The sequence below is a fragment of the Carassius carassius genome, chromosome 45, assembly GCF_963082965.1.
Source record: "Carassius carassius chromosome 45, fCarCar2.1, whole genome shotgun sequence".
Taxonomy (NCBI): Eukaryota; Metazoa; Chordata; class Actinopteri; order Cypriniformes; family Cyprinidae; genus Carassius; species Carassius carassius.
In genome coordinates this window covers 20,180,594-20,198,664 of record NC_081799.1, presented here as the reverse complement: position 1 = coordinate 20,198,664, position 18,071 = coordinate 20,180,594, and the positions used below count along the sequence as shown (strand labels likewise).

At 35.8% G+C, this 18,071-nt stretch overlaps 1 protein-coding gene across 2 annotated transcripts in view; it reads right to left on the bottom strand.

Annotated features, from left to right (window-relative positions):
- The window catches only part of LOC132127184 (cell adhesion molecule DSCAM-like), a 76,963-nt gene that overhangs the window by 23,845 nt on the left and 35,047 nt on the right, over positions 1–18,071 (bottom strand). The window contains exons 4-11 of one of the 2 annotated variants that reach the window (XM_059538877.1): positions 9,172–9,318; positions 8,347–8,625; positions 7,974–8,249; positions 7,599–7,895; positions 4,598–4,873; positions 4,214–4,492; positions 4,000–4,119; positions 2,346–2,525 (exon numbers count right to left, since the gene is read on the bottom strand). In XM_059538877.1, the coding sequence (XP_059394860.1) occupies positions 2,346–2,525; positions 4,000–4,119; positions 4,214–4,492; positions 4,598–4,873; positions 7,599–7,895; positions 7,974–8,249; positions 8,347–8,625; positions 9,172–9,318 (1,854 nt within the window). Of the gene's footprint in view, positions 1–2,345; positions 2,526–3,999; positions 4,120–4,213; positions 4,493–4,597; positions 4,874–7,598; positions 7,896–7,973; positions 8,250–8,346; positions 8,626–9,171; positions 9,319–18,071 lie in introns of those variants that run through there. The other variant, XM_059538878.1, reaches the window with a different exon arrangement.

The window sequence follows — 18,071 nt, the reverse complement described above, 5'->3', positions numbered from 1 at the left end:
CGATCTATAGGAGAACAGAGTTTTGTGAGTGTGTGTTGTTACACGACATGAGAAGGAGAGCGGCAGAGAGAACAGAGACAGAGAGAGTGAGGGAGGGAGGAAGGAAAGCAAAGAGGATGAAGAAGAGGTTGTATTGGGCAGAGAGAGTGGCTCTGCAGGGAAGCTCCTGCTGCGTACTGATAAGAGCAGGGTGTGAAAATAAGCCTCTCTAACATCACACTCTGATCAAATGAGAACACAGCCGCTGCCGCATACATAGGCAGACAGGGAATAGTCAGATAACCCGACATTAAAACAGTTCATTTAACTGTTGTGTCACACACTGTAGAAAATGCTGTTTAATCAGATGGTTTTTAGCATTTATTTGAGTCACACAATAAGGTGCAAAGATTTTACTACATTTTAAACAAACATACTTGAAGTCAACATTAAATCGAAGTTGACCCAGTTTACCTGGATTCTAATATATACCCAGTTATATACCCAGTTTACCTTTTATTATAATAAACCTTAAAAAAATATAATATAAATCTTATTAATAAATATTTATATTTTTTATATTTTATTTTGCATTTCAAATTTTATAAACAAACAAACAAATAAACTACTGCACAAAAATTGGAGTCAATATAATATAATATAATATAATATAATATAATATAATATAATATATACTGTATAAGAATTTGGGATCAATACTAATTATAAAAAATAAATATGTAGTGTAATAATATAATGTTACAGATTATTTACATTTCAAATAAATGCTGTTCTCTTCTTCTTTTGAAATGCATCATGATTTCCACAGTAATATTAAGCAGCACAGCTCTTTTCAACATTAATGATAATAAATGTTTTTTGAGCAAATCATCATATTAAAATGATTTCTGAAGGATCATGTGAGACTGAAGACTGGAGTAATGATGCTGTAAATTCAGCTTTGCATCACAGGAATAAACTACATTTTAAAATAAAATAAAAACAAATACATAAGCAAATAAATACAATTTTAAACTGTACAATTTTATAATATTGTTTCTTGTCACAAATGCAGCCTTGAAAGGAGACTTTTCAAAAACAAACAGAAAATCTTTCTGACACCAAACATTTGAACAGTAGACTAAATATAAATACTACAATAGTTACTACAAATAAACATGATAAATTATTAGTGCTGTCAAATGATTAATCTCGATTAACTGCATTCAAAATAAATAAATAAAGATTTTGTCAAATGGATGTAAGATGGGTTGTGGACAAGTTTCATGTTGTCTTTAAAAAACACCACTTTTCCTATTTTTGTTCCTATCATCTTCTTTGGAGAGTTTGTAATTGAATACCTCTTACACAAGCATCATGAAGAAGAATTTGATGAAATTATAGTCTGAGGTAATCTCTACTGCTCTCTCTCTCTCTCCCTGTGCGTTTATACTGTATGTGTGTGGTAACCGAGTGTAACAGAGAGTGGGTGGAAACAGAGACATGCATACACACATTAAGAACACTGAAAGCACACGCTTTTCCACATGTCAGCTCCTACTGGAGTTCACAGTGTAATGAGGGGGAAAAAGGTTTTTGGCTACTCGTGGATAAACACCCACACGCGTCTGAGGCAGACAAAGAGACTCCACTGCAGAAACCTTCTCACCTGACACAATCCACTCTTGTTTAATCATAATATTGACAAGAATGTTGCAAAAAATGGATCAATGGATGGTTTTGCAGGTGGATCAAGAGTGGCAATAACCAGAAGGTTGTAGGTTTGAGTCCCACGCATTACACTCACTGCAAACTTTCTCCACTGTGGCCTTAAAGGTGCTGTATGTAAGTTTTTGACTCTACTAAAGCATAAAAATACCATTATATGTTTGCAGATATTTAAGAAACATGAAAAACAATGTTAAAGTCAGTTATTCAGAAAAAGTGCATTCCGGGCCGTAATGTCGGTCTCTGTTTTGATTTGTTAAACCCACCCACGGCCAGTTTACCCAATTGAATTTCAGCACCCTGGGTTGCCATTTCATTCTCTAGTTGGCTCATTCCTGTTGGTGTCGCCAATCTGGCAACCTGCGTGCCCGTCAAGTCTGAGGAGGAGGGGCCGGGTGAAAAAAAACCCCTCTCCAATATTTTGACTGCATTACCTAATTCAACCACTTGGTGTCAATCCTACATACAGCACCTTTAATAACATCCAATCTTGCTTCAGGTGCAATGGACAAAAGTGTCTCACCAACTATATACCTCTTAAAAGACACCTAAATATTCATGTACGAATGAATGGTTAGAATTTTAGCAGAACTAAAAAATTAAACAATCTTATGTATCTGTACAATATTGTTTCTTACTTTTCACGTTGAGGTACATGGACTTGCTGACATCGGCTCCCACGTCATTGCTGACCTTGCACAGGTAATAACCTGCGTCCTCCTCAAGAACGTGCTTAATAAGCAGTGAGCCATTCCCAAGCAGCTGGACCCTGAAGCCCGAGTTTAGAGCGATGGGTTGAAATTGGGGCACCCCAGCACCTGGCACAGAGAGAGAGGAAGACATCTTCTAGAAAACCTGCTAAAAAAACTTCAGTTACAGTTACTTTTCCTTTTTTTTAACACTGGCAATTTTTTTTTTTATTCATGACATGCAAAGTTTATTACAAATAAAAAGTGACAGTATCATTTTGTACTGATTTTCAGTAAAAAGATCTAGATACATTATATATCTATCTATATCTAGAGTTTTTTTCTATACAGTATATTCTTGTTAATATCAAAAGTTATCAAGTAGTAATTTTGATTTTGATGTTAAGTAAAAAAAAAAAAAAAAGGAAAAAAAAACAAGAAAAATGTATTTCAATTACCAGTATTTCTATATTATTATTATTATTATGAAAGAAGTTTTTTCTCCACTGGCAAAAATCTAATTTTTTTTTATTATTGCAACACTTCATAATAAGGTCCCACTGTTAACTATTTAATGCATTGTCTAACATTAACTATAAATGAGCAATTTGTTGCAGTATTTATTAATCTTTGCTAAAGTTAATAAAAACACAGCGGTTCATTGTTAATTCATGTTAGCTCAGGTCCATTAAATAATATTAATAGATGCAACTTATAATTTTATTAATGTATTTGTAAATGTTGGAATCAAGATTAATCAGTGATTTAGAAGTATTTTTCATTGTTAGTTTGTTAACTAATCTTGTTAACTAATGTTAACAAATGAAACCTTACAGTAAAGTGTTGCCACTTATTCTTGAAAACGAAAAAGCTATCCTCAAAATAGCCATGAAACTAAATTTCAGAGTATATTGTTACTTTTATCATCAGGGACCACACTGGGCCCTGGAGCTATGACTTACTGCAGGGCCCCATCACAATAATGATATAAAGCTTTAAATAGGATTTTTATCCCATATCAAAATTCTAGATGAACTAAACTTCAGAATTTTTTGTTACCAATTTCAATATAGCAAAAAACAATACTAGCCTAAGTAAAAATAAGCTTACTGAAGACCAGTAAACGGTCACAAATTAGGCTACAACAGAACAAAGATCATAAAACAATCGGCCTACTTGAAAAACTTGAAGCACTGAATAATAAATATTATATTGTATAAAGAAAATTTGCAAATAGACTGTCTCACTGTATAAATTCAATATACATTCATTTTTCTTTATTTCACAAAAGTGATTCAGTCAAGGACGTTAAGTGATTTTCTTTCTGATGTTTGATTTACATTATTGTAACCAATGACACTGTATGTGATTTCTTCTGCTGTTGAACACAAAATAATATATTTGGAACAATACTGGTAACCAAACAGTTGCTGCATGTGCCTTCACGACTTATATGAAAAAAAAGCATTATTATCTTACACAACTGTGTTTCCCAAGTAAATGTATACTGATGTAATGTATATATATATATATACAAGACAAAATACCAATTAGGAAAGGGATTTTTGCATACAAATTTCCAGTTGTCAATTAAGCTATGTACCTTTTGAGTATTTCCACTCAATAGTTGGCCGCGGCTCTCCATCCGCAGAGCAGTTCAAGATGACAGATTTACCATAGATTCCATCTTGGTCTTGAGGCTGCACTTTGAACCTTGGTGGAACTACAAAAAACCCACAAATTCCCATTCAAGTTTTGTCTTTTTTTATTGTATTTTTTTTGTAGTCCAAAATAAGATGCTAAACATGCAGTCTTACCTCTAACAATGAGCTGACTCTGGTATTTGACGACGGCGGCATCATTTTGGGCAATGCAGGTGTAGGTGCCATTGTGCACTCGCTGGAGGTTGGAGATCCGCATGGAGCTGGTGAAGTCGATGTTGTCGATGGTCACCCCGAGGCTGGCATTAATGGGCTTTCCATCTTTCTCCCAAGTGATAGAGATGGGAAGGTCACCTGAGCGCACAACGCAGGGCACGAAGACGCGATGGCCGATGGAATAACGTGGGAATTCAAAAGGCTGGATGAAGGGAGGCACTGACGACAACCAGAGAACATTGGTAAATATTGCTCTACCAAATGAACTAGCTAGTCTAATGACATCATTTCACTCATTTTATTCCAGAAGTCAAGTATCGCTACCTTTCACAGTGATGTGGACGCTCTGGTTCTTGAAGAGCTGGGGCTGAACCAGCACATGGCAGCTGTACTCTCCTTCGTCCAGTTCTTTCTGCACGTTCAGCAGCTTCAGCGTGCCATTGTTCTCGAACGCCCGTTGACGGTCATTAAAAGGGAGAAGGTTGGAGTTCTTGTACCATTTGATGGAGTAATATGGGTAGCCAATCACATGGCAGTGAATGTACATGTCCCGGCCAGCTATTGCTGTGAGGTTTTTCATTGGTCGTATGTCAGCAGGACCTTCAGGATACAAAAAAGAAACACTTCTCTTTAAAAGAATATTGACATTGGGATGAAAATCCAATTGGCAGTAAATGTAGCACAAAAATTATAAAGAAATATAGATTTATGGTCTATGGATGAGGGCCTTTCTAAGATCAAAGAAACAGAAAGTAAACGTATAGGATGGTTATTTTGATACTCCCAAATGGCTTGCTTCTCACACATTTCATCCCTTTATACACCCTTGTGTTATACTGAAGGTGCACTTCAAACCTTAATAGTATATTTTAAAAGATAAACTGTACTTGAAATTAAATAAAATCACTGAAGTAAAAAAAAAATATTTTCTTTAAAGTACATATTGTTGAAAATATCCTATTCTGTGTGTGGTCTGCAAACTCTAATTAAATTCAAATCTAGAAAAATAAAATGTGAGTTGTGTTTGTCAGTGCAAAAGTGATACTAGAATGTTGTGGGTGGTTGCCAGGTTGTTGCAGAATTAGTAAATCTAAAATTCCAACATTTTTTCTAAAGAAGGGAAAGATAAAGACTGTAAAATATAAATAATTGATGATGAAGCACACACGCAAAAAGTAAAATTATCACAATTAAAAATCAAGAAACATTTAGCGTTAAATTAAAAGATGTTAAAATTACTTTTAAGAACTACAGCCCCTGAAATCTTAAAAAATAAGGTTCCAAAAGAGAGTTTTTATAGCGATGCCATAGAAAAACCATTTTGGGTTCCCCAACATTTCAAAGAATGAATAAATCAGTCTGTCTGTCTGTCTGTCTGTCCATCTGTCCATTACAGCCGCTTGTCCACTTAAATTAGAGAGATGGTCCTCACTACAGAACACAAGAGCCTTGGGGTGTGGTTGGATCCAGATCCATCTCCTCCCACCTTATATATACCTAAACCTATCCGTATCCACCCCCTAGATGGATCCAACCATGCCCCCTGGATCTTGTGTTCTGCAGTGAGTGGCTATTGAAATTACTTGGAACAATTTGTCCCAGGAACTTTTTCCCCCAGTCCTGTTGCTGTCTGTTTTTCAATCGCATCCAAGGTATTGTGTAGAACAGGCAAATAGTCTGGTGATGGAGGTCTGCACACGTTTCTCAATACCAAGAACGCAAATTTCTAACTTGCGTCCTCAGTAGTACGGAGTTTGCAAGTTCGACTCTGGACTGTGAACTCCCAAGGATGGGATGCCGCAAATCCGGTAATTCCTCAAATGGAACAGCAGCATACTTGACAATTTCAGTCAGCTCGCCTTGGCTACTGCAAATTTTCCTCACTGTATTTACAATTATATCTATATCAATGTATTTACAATGATATCAAACACCACTGAATCTTTTCGTTTTCATTTAAAGATATTAATAGCCTCAGAAAGGTAGTTCAAGGAACATACATACAATACAAAGAAACAAAATACTGTATATCAAACATTGCCTCTTTTCATTTTCATTTGAACAGATTAATAGATTAATTGAATAAAGACCAAAGATTTCCTGTTAGACTTACTCAAAACTAATTTTATCTTATGTTTAACCATTACAGAGACATCATAGCCAACGGCAAATGTCAGAAGGACTAGCCGAGTTGAGGCTGGTCTCATCGGGAAACATCAGCAATCAGTGCCCTCTGATTGCGTGGAGCTCACGTCTCCAAAATCAGTGAAGCACATTTTCAAATAGATGCTGTCTTTATAAGTAAACCACAGATTTGATTTTTAAACAACTACATTCTCTTGTGAAATACTTTTAAAACTACATTTCATGACAAAATATCTTAAAAATAAATATATGCAAATAAATGGTGGTTGAAATACAATGAAAGATCCAGACCTCTGAAAAAGTACCTTGAGAGCAGGGATTTTCTGAGGGGCAAATTTTTACCTGGAACTTTATTTAGATCCTGGTTCTTGCGGTGGAAACACACAGAGTAACAGCCCAAAGTCCCTAGTTCCTGGGGAATGTTCCTGCCATGTAAACGGCTTACGACTTTTAAAGCTAATGTAAATAACTTTTCAATGAATATGCTTAAATTTTATGTGGATACATTAACGACAACAATGTACTAAAAACCAAAAACGTCTTCCTTTGCATTTTAGAACAGTTTTATGTACAGACGTCAGTGTTGTCAAAATGGTCCCCATTCACACGTATCTGCAAAAATGACTAAAAAGTCAGTATATGCATGCCACGCCAGTAGTCGGCGATGTAACTTTGTAAAGAAACACTATGCATCTGCACAATAATGGTATTATTTTCAAAAACTTGCACTTTGAAACTGTTTAAAAAAGTTTGCATTCTCAGGCGTCCAAAACGCATATGTCATGTAAATGAACAAAGCACATAAAAAGTTTTTTTTTTAGTTAAAAACTGTGTTGTGTAAATGCCCCTCTTATTATAAAGAATATATTAATAACCTTTTTACACTATTAAAGAACCTTCTATAAAGAGTTCAATGGATGTTAAAGTTTCATCATGGGACCAATGATGCTAATAAACAACCTTTATTTTTAAGAGTGTGGTTGGAAACCCACAGAAGAACACAAATGCACATCAATCCATATGAAAGAGGGAACATGGCCAAAAAGCAATAAAAGAACAGAAAGCACAACAGAAATAAAACAAGAGCAGATGTTAGTCAGGCCCTCGTCTCATGTACGAACTTGAGATGAGCAAAATGAAATATATGTGTGTGTTTTGGAGGAGTTGATCTGACAAGCACCTCTTACGTTTATTCGAGCCTGGTAGGAGACCATCCCCGCCGAGTTGTTGCAGGTGCAGCGATAGACCCCGCTGTCCCGGACCTGGGTGTGGGAGACGTTCAGGTAGCTGACCACATTCCCCTCTGCCGTTATGCTGTGACCGATGCGGTGCCGACTGTCCTTTGTGACAACGTCATCATCCAACGTCCAGGTGACGGCAGGCTGTGGAGTTCCTTTGACATGACACATCAGGGAGACAAACTCGTTTGGACCAACAACTTTCTCGCTGAAGGCGGACAGGATCTTAGGGGTTCCATCTGTGGATAAAGTTTAAGTGGACTTTAAGTTTAAGAATCAAAAAAGAACCAAAATTAAAAGGTCGGGATGGTGCTGACCTTCTAAAATGACTTGCACAAAATCCTGAGCTGACATTTTGGCCTTCCTGGCGAAGCACTGGTATACTCCTCCATCACTCTTTGCCATCCCGTCCATCACAAGGTACTCCTTATTGATCCCGTTCATCTGCACGTTGGTGCCGGTGTTGATCTTGTCGCCGTTGCGGTACCACGAGAGCTCGTACTCATCTGAGCCAGTCACACTGCAGGTTAGTGACACTTGGCTACCCACGCTGCCTTTCACCTTTCGAGGACTGACCACCACTTTAAGAGGTTCTGGAACAACAAAGTGACATTGCTTACATTAACTTTATCAATGAGATATTTCAAAATCAATAAAAAAAAAATATGGCAGGAGAAACTTGAGTTCTACCTTTTACCGTGAGACGACCTATGACCTCTGTGTTCCCAAAGCCATTCCACACCTCACACAGGTAGCTGCCGGTGTCACTGGGCTGGGCTCTCTCGATCAGCAGGCCCGTTGCGCTCTGATGGAAACGGGAGTCTGATTCTAGTGGTCTGTTGTTTTTTAGCCAGCGGTATTTTGGTGCCGGGTGTCCAGAGGCCTTGCATGGGAGCTCCACTCTGTGGGATGCCATGACCTCCCGCTTTTCAAACCCATCGAGGATCGCAGGTGCTGAGTTTGTTGGATCTATAACAAGAAAATTGTTAATTTAATTTATTTTAGTATGTAATTTTATTAAATCTATCCGTCCACCTATCTATCCATCCATCTATCCGTCCAAATTGAATTTAAAATGTTTATCTATACTGTATATTCATCCATCCAACTATTCATTCATCCATCCATCCATCCATCCAACTATTCATTCATCCATCCATCCATCCATCCATCCATCCATCTACCTGAATTGACCATTTTCAATCTTACATTCCCACAACATCAGTTGAAATCTCACAAAACATGTTTAAAATCCAGTGGAAATTGAAAATCACAAACTTAGTATCATAGCTCAACTGGAAAAGCATGACTATAACATACCATGAATACTCTGCAAGTCACTTTTTACAAAATTTTACTAATTTTATTAAAGTCTCCTTGTAATTTCACTGTCGGCGGTCGGTAGCTAGTCTAGCTAACACAAACAAGTCTCTGGCTTTCAATGAAACTTTAAAACAGCAGAAAAGATGAATGTCTGATCTGACAGACGAATAATATATAATTAAAAACTTTTACCTGGCACAAATAGCCGTGCGCTGTTGCTCTGTCTGGTCTCAGATGTGTAGCGATGTCTCGTCATGCAGCGGTAGTTGAATAATTCGTCCTCCTTCTGCACATCCAAGATGTACAGGGCCCCTGTGGATGTTATGAGAAACCGAGGCCCTAAAATCACAAAATACAATATAATTAGGGCCAGGTAAACATCTTTGTAAACTCTAATTAATTGGTGAGCGTTAAACACAGTTAATCAGTAGCAACTGTATGTCTTAATGAGACATTATGGGCATGGTTAACAAAATCTTGTTTTGGCCATCAGGCTCAGTAGGAACTCACTGATTTAGTGCAGCTATTCCTGCTGGTCACGTGCAGTTTTGATTGGCCTGCTGCTCGTGTACCAGTAAGTACTGATTACATGCTAATGGTTTGATAACACAGAATATGCAGGTCGTAAAACTTTATGAGGAATAATGTCTGCCAGGGCCGCCACATGCTCTGCCATGCCTCTCAGAGGAGACGTCTGTGTCACATTTGATTGGAAATGTCATTTGCTCTCTTTTCTACGCAATGACTAAAATGGAGGGGTGGAATTTGTCTCACTTCCTGTAACAAGAACATATCGCACAGGCCTCAAATAAGAAGGGAATTCCACTATGTCATTTAAAACTAGAGAAGCGCTCAGTTGTCTAGAATTCCCACACTTCTAAATAGAATTGGTTTATTAGAGTGTAGAGAGTGAATATATAGAGAAATATATATTTTATTATAAAAAGTGTTTAAATAGAATTTATATTTAAAAAAATTCTCACTCGTTGTTTTGTTAGAAATAAAAACTGTATGCATGCTTCATACATTTGGACTGTTATACATGTTAATTAATAAAAATTTAAATTAAGTTAATACCGGTAATTCTCAGATTATATGTTCTTACAAATTACATACAATTACAGTATATACTCACATTTATTCAAAATATATATCATATACTGTCTTTTAATATACTTCCTCATTCACTTTCATTGTAAGAAAAAAAAAAACAATACCAGGAGCACACTTTACTATAGAAAGAATGGTTTGGAACAAGCTTGTGAGTAAATTATAATTTTCATTTCTGGGTGAACTATTCCTGCAGTGCAAAATCACAAGCCTTAAAGAGCAGCTACAAGTATGATGCTTCCCTCTAGATTACAGATATTCAAATGCCCCTGTGAGCTGCTCCTGATGCTCTTGCTCTCCTGTGGGCTTTGTCTGGGCTATTTTCCAACAGAAGCTCCATTTTATTACAAAATGCCTCTCTGTGAGTGTATTTATGTGTATGACAGTCTGTTACTGTCTGTGTGTTAAATCAAGTACCATAAGTAAACAGTTTAGCAATGAATAAAAGAAGCTACATCAAGCCAAAAGGCGAGATGCAGCTATTGTGAGTTCTGACCCAGTTAGAGATGACACACTGCAGATCTGAGGTCCTGCAGGCATTGCCAGTCGTGGACTTAATGTGGAGTGTGACGAGCTACAATTTACACAGCGAGTGGGTGGGGAGAGAGAGAGTCAGAGAAAGAAAGAGAGAGAGAGAGAGAGAGAGAGAGAGAGAGAGAGAGAGAGAGAGAGAGTGTTCGTTTTGTCTAAGCAAAGATTAATGAGCTGTCTGATTTTTAAACCACTAGCACAAGGAAGTAAGTATCTAAATGTACAATTATTTGATTGAATTGGAGTTAAATTTACTTTACTCTGGTCCTTTTTTATATTTAACTACACACACACACACACACACACACACACACACATATGTATATATATATATATATATATATATATATATATATATATATATATGTGTGTGTATGTATGTATGTATGTATGTATGTATGTATGTAAATGTATAATCTTTTTACAAGTAATGTATAAAAGAAATAAAAAAATGTAATCTACATATATTTATATATATAAAAATTATACATATAAACATGTTGTACACACATTTAAAAAAACGTTTAAAATAAAACAATTAAGATTATAATTTAAACAAACATAAATAATCTGTTTACATGAAGAATCTTTAACAATTTATATTATTACACATTACTATATATTATTATTATTATTACGTATATTTTAAAATTATATATATATATATATAACAATGTAAATGTGTTATTTTGATATAAATTTTGATAATTCATATTATTACATATTAGTATATTATAAAAATTATATTTTTACATACACACACATATATATATATATATATATACTTTATAAATGTAAGAAATACAGTATTTAAATTTAAATTAATAGAAATAAAACATTATCAGAAAAATATGTATAGTACTTTACAAATTATTATTAACACATACATACAATTATTATTTACTGTAAAATTAAACATTATAATTCATACGTTATACACTATAAAAATGCATAAATTATACTAAAATGTTTTTATACATTATAAAAATATATAATTATAATTAGATATTTATTAATTTGAGACAAAAAACGGAAAAGACTAAGAAAAACCCATCACATCACAATCTCCACTCATTTTTCCCATCCCTTCAGTCCGAATCATGTAAGTCACATCACATTGCAGAGATTTGCGAAGTACTTGTTTATCCGTTCCTTTGCATGTGAGCAGTGCTAGTATAAGACAGCTTGTCTTCAGTGACAAAAGGAAAATAACTGTGTGTGTATGTGTGCATACTGCAGCAGACACACACACACACATGCACGTGCACGTCTCTGTCAGAGCCCGGCTTTGCAGCAATCTCCCATTTACTTAAACATACACTTCAGCAGGAGTAAATTACATTTCTACAAAAAGTCACACTTAATGTGCTGCTGTATTTGTCTTGAGAATGAGGACAAAATGTTTCAGGTTATTTAGAATGAGATTATTAACTCAGTAGCACTGCTTTCCCATGCCGTTTTGTATTTGAGATGGTGCAACGAAAGGCCAGGCGTCGAGGACGAATATACTTACAGAAGAGCCGATAGGGGAGCCGTGTGCCCCAGTTTCTTAATCTGATAGCAGGAGCTCTTGAGGTGCTTTAACTGTGTCGAAATGACAGGTTACTGGTTTCCTTTCTCTTCCTGTAAAGCCGATTTCTCAGTTTCTCCCTCTAGCAATCTCACATTTTTCCCCTCTCCTTTAAACACAGTAGCAAAGCCAGGCCACACAATGCCTTCTAATGCATATCCCACAATACAGTTTCAACCCTTAACTTTACACTCTGTAAGAGCAGGGGAAATTCAGCTTTTCATTGTAGAGTTATCACACACGTGTCACCCTAAATGACACACGAAAACACTGAGCGGAATCAACTTGACTCTGTTCCCTTGGCTCTGATGACATCCTGTGAGCAGTTAATTGGTTTGTGTGTGTGTGTGTGTGAGAATGTGTTCACTGAACAATGGCGTGAGATCAATAGTAACGATCAAGCTCACCTCTGACAGCGGCCTGTCTGCAATGTGAACTACAAACATTGAGAAGTCTGATTCACTATAGTCAATGTAGCCATTCATAAGAAGTCTTCACATCAATGTGAATGTAAACTTCACATGGGAAGTCGTGGCCTAGTGGTTAGAGAGTTTGACTCCTAACCCTAGGGTTGTGGGTTTGAGTCTCGGGCTGCCAATACCATGACTGAGGTGCCCTTGACCAAGGCAATGAACCCCCAACTGCCGCAGCATAAATGGCTGCCCACTGCTCTGGGTGTGTGTTCATGGTGTGTGTGTGTGCACTTTGCATGGGTTAAATGCGGAGCATTAATTCTGAGAATGGGTTACCATACTTGGCTGTATGTCACTGCACTTCACATCAAGCATTGTGGTAAAATAAATATTTAGCTAACTGTTCATTATGCGAATCTGTCCAAAACAATGATTGATCTGTGAATCAGACATCACTTATAATGATGTCTAACAAGTCACTGAATGATTTTTGTTTACAGTTTCTCTTGTTCTGTAAAACCATTACACTGATGTTAAAAAAGCTGGAGATTTGTAAAATATTTTTGAAATAAGTTAACCAAAACAGCAATATTGTGAAATATCATTTCAATTTAAAATAACTCTTTTACACTTGAATATACTTTAAAACGTAATTATTTCTGCGATGACAAAGCTGAATTTTTAGTGTGATTTTAGAAATTATTCTCATATGCTAATTTGCTACCTAAAATATTTCATACAGTAATATTTAAAACAGTTAACATTTTAAAACTACTTAACATTTTTGTGGAAACCGTAATCCACTTTTTTAAAGGTTTCTATGATGAATAATAAATCCAAAATAGTCATATTTATTTTATATATATATATATGTATATTTGTAACATTATAAATGTCTTCACTCTAACCTTAGATTAATTTAATGCATCCTTGTGGAATAAAAGTATGAATTTCTTGAAAAAAAAATCATACTGACCCCAAACTTTTGAAGGCTATGTATAGCACACAGATGTTTTAACATACACATTTAGTCCCTGCTTCGTTCTCATAAAATCATGGCCTAATTTATAATAAAACACACTTTATTACAATAAAAACACTTTATTTACAATAAACACACTGCCTCAATCCCAAGTCTTTTTTTGAAATGATGACCATCACAATCTTCACTAAACCTAACCTTTTAGGATGACCTTTTAGTTCAGGTGATTTAAAACTCCAAACACCTCAAAAACTAAGCTAAATAAACACTTGAGCTTGCATAGGTCAGGAGTTTGATTCATTCTTAGCTACCAGTAGTAGCACAAAAGCAAAATACAACTCCTCTTGTGAGACCACATTATATGAAATAATACAGGGGAGAGTTTCCTGAAAAAAAAATAAATAAATAAATAAATAAACCAACGGATTGAGATACCCAGGAGTTTAATAAAGCCTAATCATGCTAATAAGTGAGCTTCAGTTTGATAAGTGTCTTTATCAGAGAGAGAGAGAGAGAGAGAGAGATGGAATGCAATTAACACTTTTGTCAGAGAGTGAGATGTTGACAGCAGCTGCTGTTGTCAGGGTAACGCACTCCATCCTGATACTGTACACACTCTCTCTCGCACACACACAGAGACACACACGCACACACGCACGCACGCACACCCACCCACACACACACACACACACACTCCTGTCTGCTCTCTACATCTGAAGAGGACTGATCTTCTATCCAGCTGTTCATACAAACATTCATAATGTCTGTAAAATGTTACAGTACAGCACTGGTTTAAATCAATAGATTTACTGTAAACACATTCATAGTGATTGCTGCACATCAGCACACCATTATTATTCAGGACAACACTCAAAAAAATTATATCTGGGCGTTGTTCGATAAAAATAAATAGAGCATTTTGAAACAAATAAAATTAATCAGTTTAAGGGATGTACACAATTATTTTAAATCAGTCTGAACTAAATCCATACAACCTTAAAATAGCTCAATTCATTTGTGTCGAAACAACGAAAAATAATGATTTGAGTCAAACTACTACTTTTGCGCATGCGCTGATGACAGGAAATCCACGTGACCTCGTCAGTTGCCGCGGGCGCCATTAATGTGGGGGAGTCCAGTCCATGGTGGAATGCTGTAGAATTGGTAAGTTTAAAAATCATTTATTATCTTTGTCTGCATTGTGATGATAGAGAGTAAAACTATTTAAATCAGTCAGAATTCAAAATTAAGCGGATATTTGACCACTTATTGGAATATTTGAACCACTATATTAGTCACATGTTCATACTCGATAAAAACATAGTAAATCGATATAAACGCCTGCATGTATGTACATAATTTAACATTAATGCGGTAGCTGCTTAGTTCTAATTCCTGTTGCAAGCGTTATTTTACTAGATTGTTTGAGTTAACGTATTCGGGCTACTGTTGAGCGTACTGTATGTGATGCTTCTGTACAAGTAAAGACGAGAACACTGCGAATTAATGTAAAAACGAATTAACAAACAATGATGTCAACGTAAATACAATTATATGCTTGATGTAAATCAACAAGCAGCCAGGCGGCGTGGAATACAGTATAGAGCACGTGCGCTTTAGGCCTGTGTCATTTGACTATGATCGCACAGGATTAGAGTTGTGACGTTCGTGAACGAACCGATTCTTTTGAACGGCTCATAAACATGAACGATGGGAGCCGAGTCGCGGCTGGAGGGGAGTCGTTCTTTCCGTCGTTCTTTTTTTCTATGCGTGTTTCACACAAATGAGCTCCTCCGCGAGACATAACAGTTATAGTGGGAGGGGCGCACCCAGCGCAGACCAACCCTTTATAGCGTGATGATATTAGTTATTAGTTGTGCATGTTCATTGCAGCCCACTTTGTTATTGTTCATTGACTTGAAGGGGCTGTTGTCCTATTTGCAAAGTTTACAGTAGTAATAGTATGTAGTATGTAGACATTTCCATGTATTTATTCTAATTTTATCTACTTTAAATATTTTTGTTTTCTATCAAAATGTTCTTGTGTGATAACAATGTTCTTGTGTGGAAGTGTTTGTGGTAAAAGCTGTTTTGCACAGAAATTCATTCCAGCCGGCTTTGTTTTTGATGTTTATTTGAGTAACGTTAGGTATAACATAAGTCAACGTAGCTTTACACACACACACACACACACACACACACACACACACACACACACACACACACACACACACACACACACACACACACACATACACACACACTTTGTACTAAAGGTAAATCCAAAATAGTGATGTCACTGTCTAAGCAGAGGGATTTGTGCAACCCTATGGAATATAGTCCACACATGACAAATGAGGTAATAATCAATATTTCAGAATAATTCAAACTCAGATATTGGTGTGTGATATCTGAGTTTTAATTATTTGACTACAAATCTCACCTCATCATTCCTCCCAGTGATTATTTCCAGGATAAACTGAGATGCCCCCAAGCTGGCTTCTTAAAAGCAACAGCGTTCTTTTGAACGGCTCTTTGAAAGGAACGGATCGTGAAGATCCGGATCCCCTCAAAGAGCCATAAATCCCATCACTACACAGGTTTGGGTGCACGCGTTGTAATTTTGCACAGATGAATACTGTGACCGTAAGTGATTCCCTCACTCCTGTTACATGTTCAAATTCGTTATGTTTTATAGTTATGATCTTAAACGTGATATTTATACTTTAAACTTATCACTGTGTGTTGTAATTGCTACTGCACATTATTGTAAGTTTTATTGTTACAGTTGCTGTAATTAAATGAGCAAGATTTAAAGACAATTTGATATTTGTTTGTATGAAATATAATGATCGAAACTTCTCTTCTGGGCAGCATTTAAATTTTATATTGATTTCAGTTATAATGCATATTGCACAGGAAAATGCGACATTAATCAGCTTCGGTTTCGTCGGTAGAGCAGGATCGCCCGTTTTCTTCAGAATTGTTTTGTGTTTGTACGTATATATAGTTTTACTGTTGCTGAGCATGTAATAGGTGAAACATCTGTACAAGTACACTGCAAATTTATGTAAACATTGTTTTATTTTACAGGTTTTTACAAGAGCTCATTAAATGGCATCATATGCTTGGGTTATAGTCTACTTTTTCACATGGTAAGTTGTATTAAGTAATGTTCTTAAATGGGTTAAGAAAAATGGCTCATTATTACTGTTATAAAATAAAGGAAAATTTAAAGTGTTTTATTAGTGTGTGCTTGGAAATACCTAATGTTTCGATAACCAACATAGAAATGGATAATGTAATTTTCTGATTTCATACAATTTGATAGTTATTTTACTAGATCGTTTCAGTTATAAAATTAGCCATTTCATTCAGGCAACTGCTGCTGAGCAATCTGTAGGAGATTTATCTGTTCAGGTAAAGAGGAGAACACTACAAATTTATGTAAAAATGATTTTTATATATATTTATTTTACAGGTTTTACAAGAGCAATAAACAGCATCCCATGTTTGGGCTTTAGTAAACTTTTTCATGTGGTAAGTTGTATTAGTGATGTTCTTAAAGGGTTAGTTCAGCCAAAAATGAAAATTATGTCATTAATTACTTACCCTCATGTCGTTCCAAATCCGTAAGACTTTCGGTCATTTTTGGAACACAAATTAAGATCTTTTTGATGAATTCTGAAAGATTTCTGTCCTTTCATGAACAGCGACACAACTGAGACTTTGATGCTTTAACAAGTTGGATGTTCGAAAGTATGATGAACAGATTTAATTTAGGCTTTTACTTGCATATAAACATTGATCAGCAAACATAAACAGAAGGTCAACTGAACCTGCTTGATGCCCAAAAACAGAAGCTCAAACGTGCTGCTTAACGAGAATGAACCTCATTGGTTCTCGCATGTCAAACAAACATGCTTGAGCTTCCGTTCACCACAACTGATGTGCGAGTTGATGAATGTTTATATGTGAATAAATCCCAAATTAAATTGGTTCATAATATAAAGCGAGTCTTCAGAAAAATGTGACTAAACCACTCAATTTATATGGATTCGTTTTATGATCTCTTTATATACTTCTTGAAGTATCAAAGTCTCAGTTGCATAGCTGTTTATGGAGGGACAGAAAACTTTCAGAATTCATCAAAAAAAATCTTCATTTGTGATCCAAAGATGAACGAATGTCTTCGAGCATGACACGAGGGTGAGTAATTAATGATAGAATTTTTATTATTGGTTGAACTTTCATACAGATTGTATGTCCTGTTATACTTGGTTATCGATATGCTATGGTCAAATAATCAATGTTTTTGTGCCTTTTTTTTACAGAATAACAGCATAGACATGGAAAGAGAATGCATCCTCAAAGCAGTGTGTGTATACTTAAAGAAGGACCATCTACAGCTGTTCAAGGAGTACAATGTAAGCAACTGCTTTTCTCTTCTTCACTTTCATGTTTACGTTATGTTTTGTACGCTTGT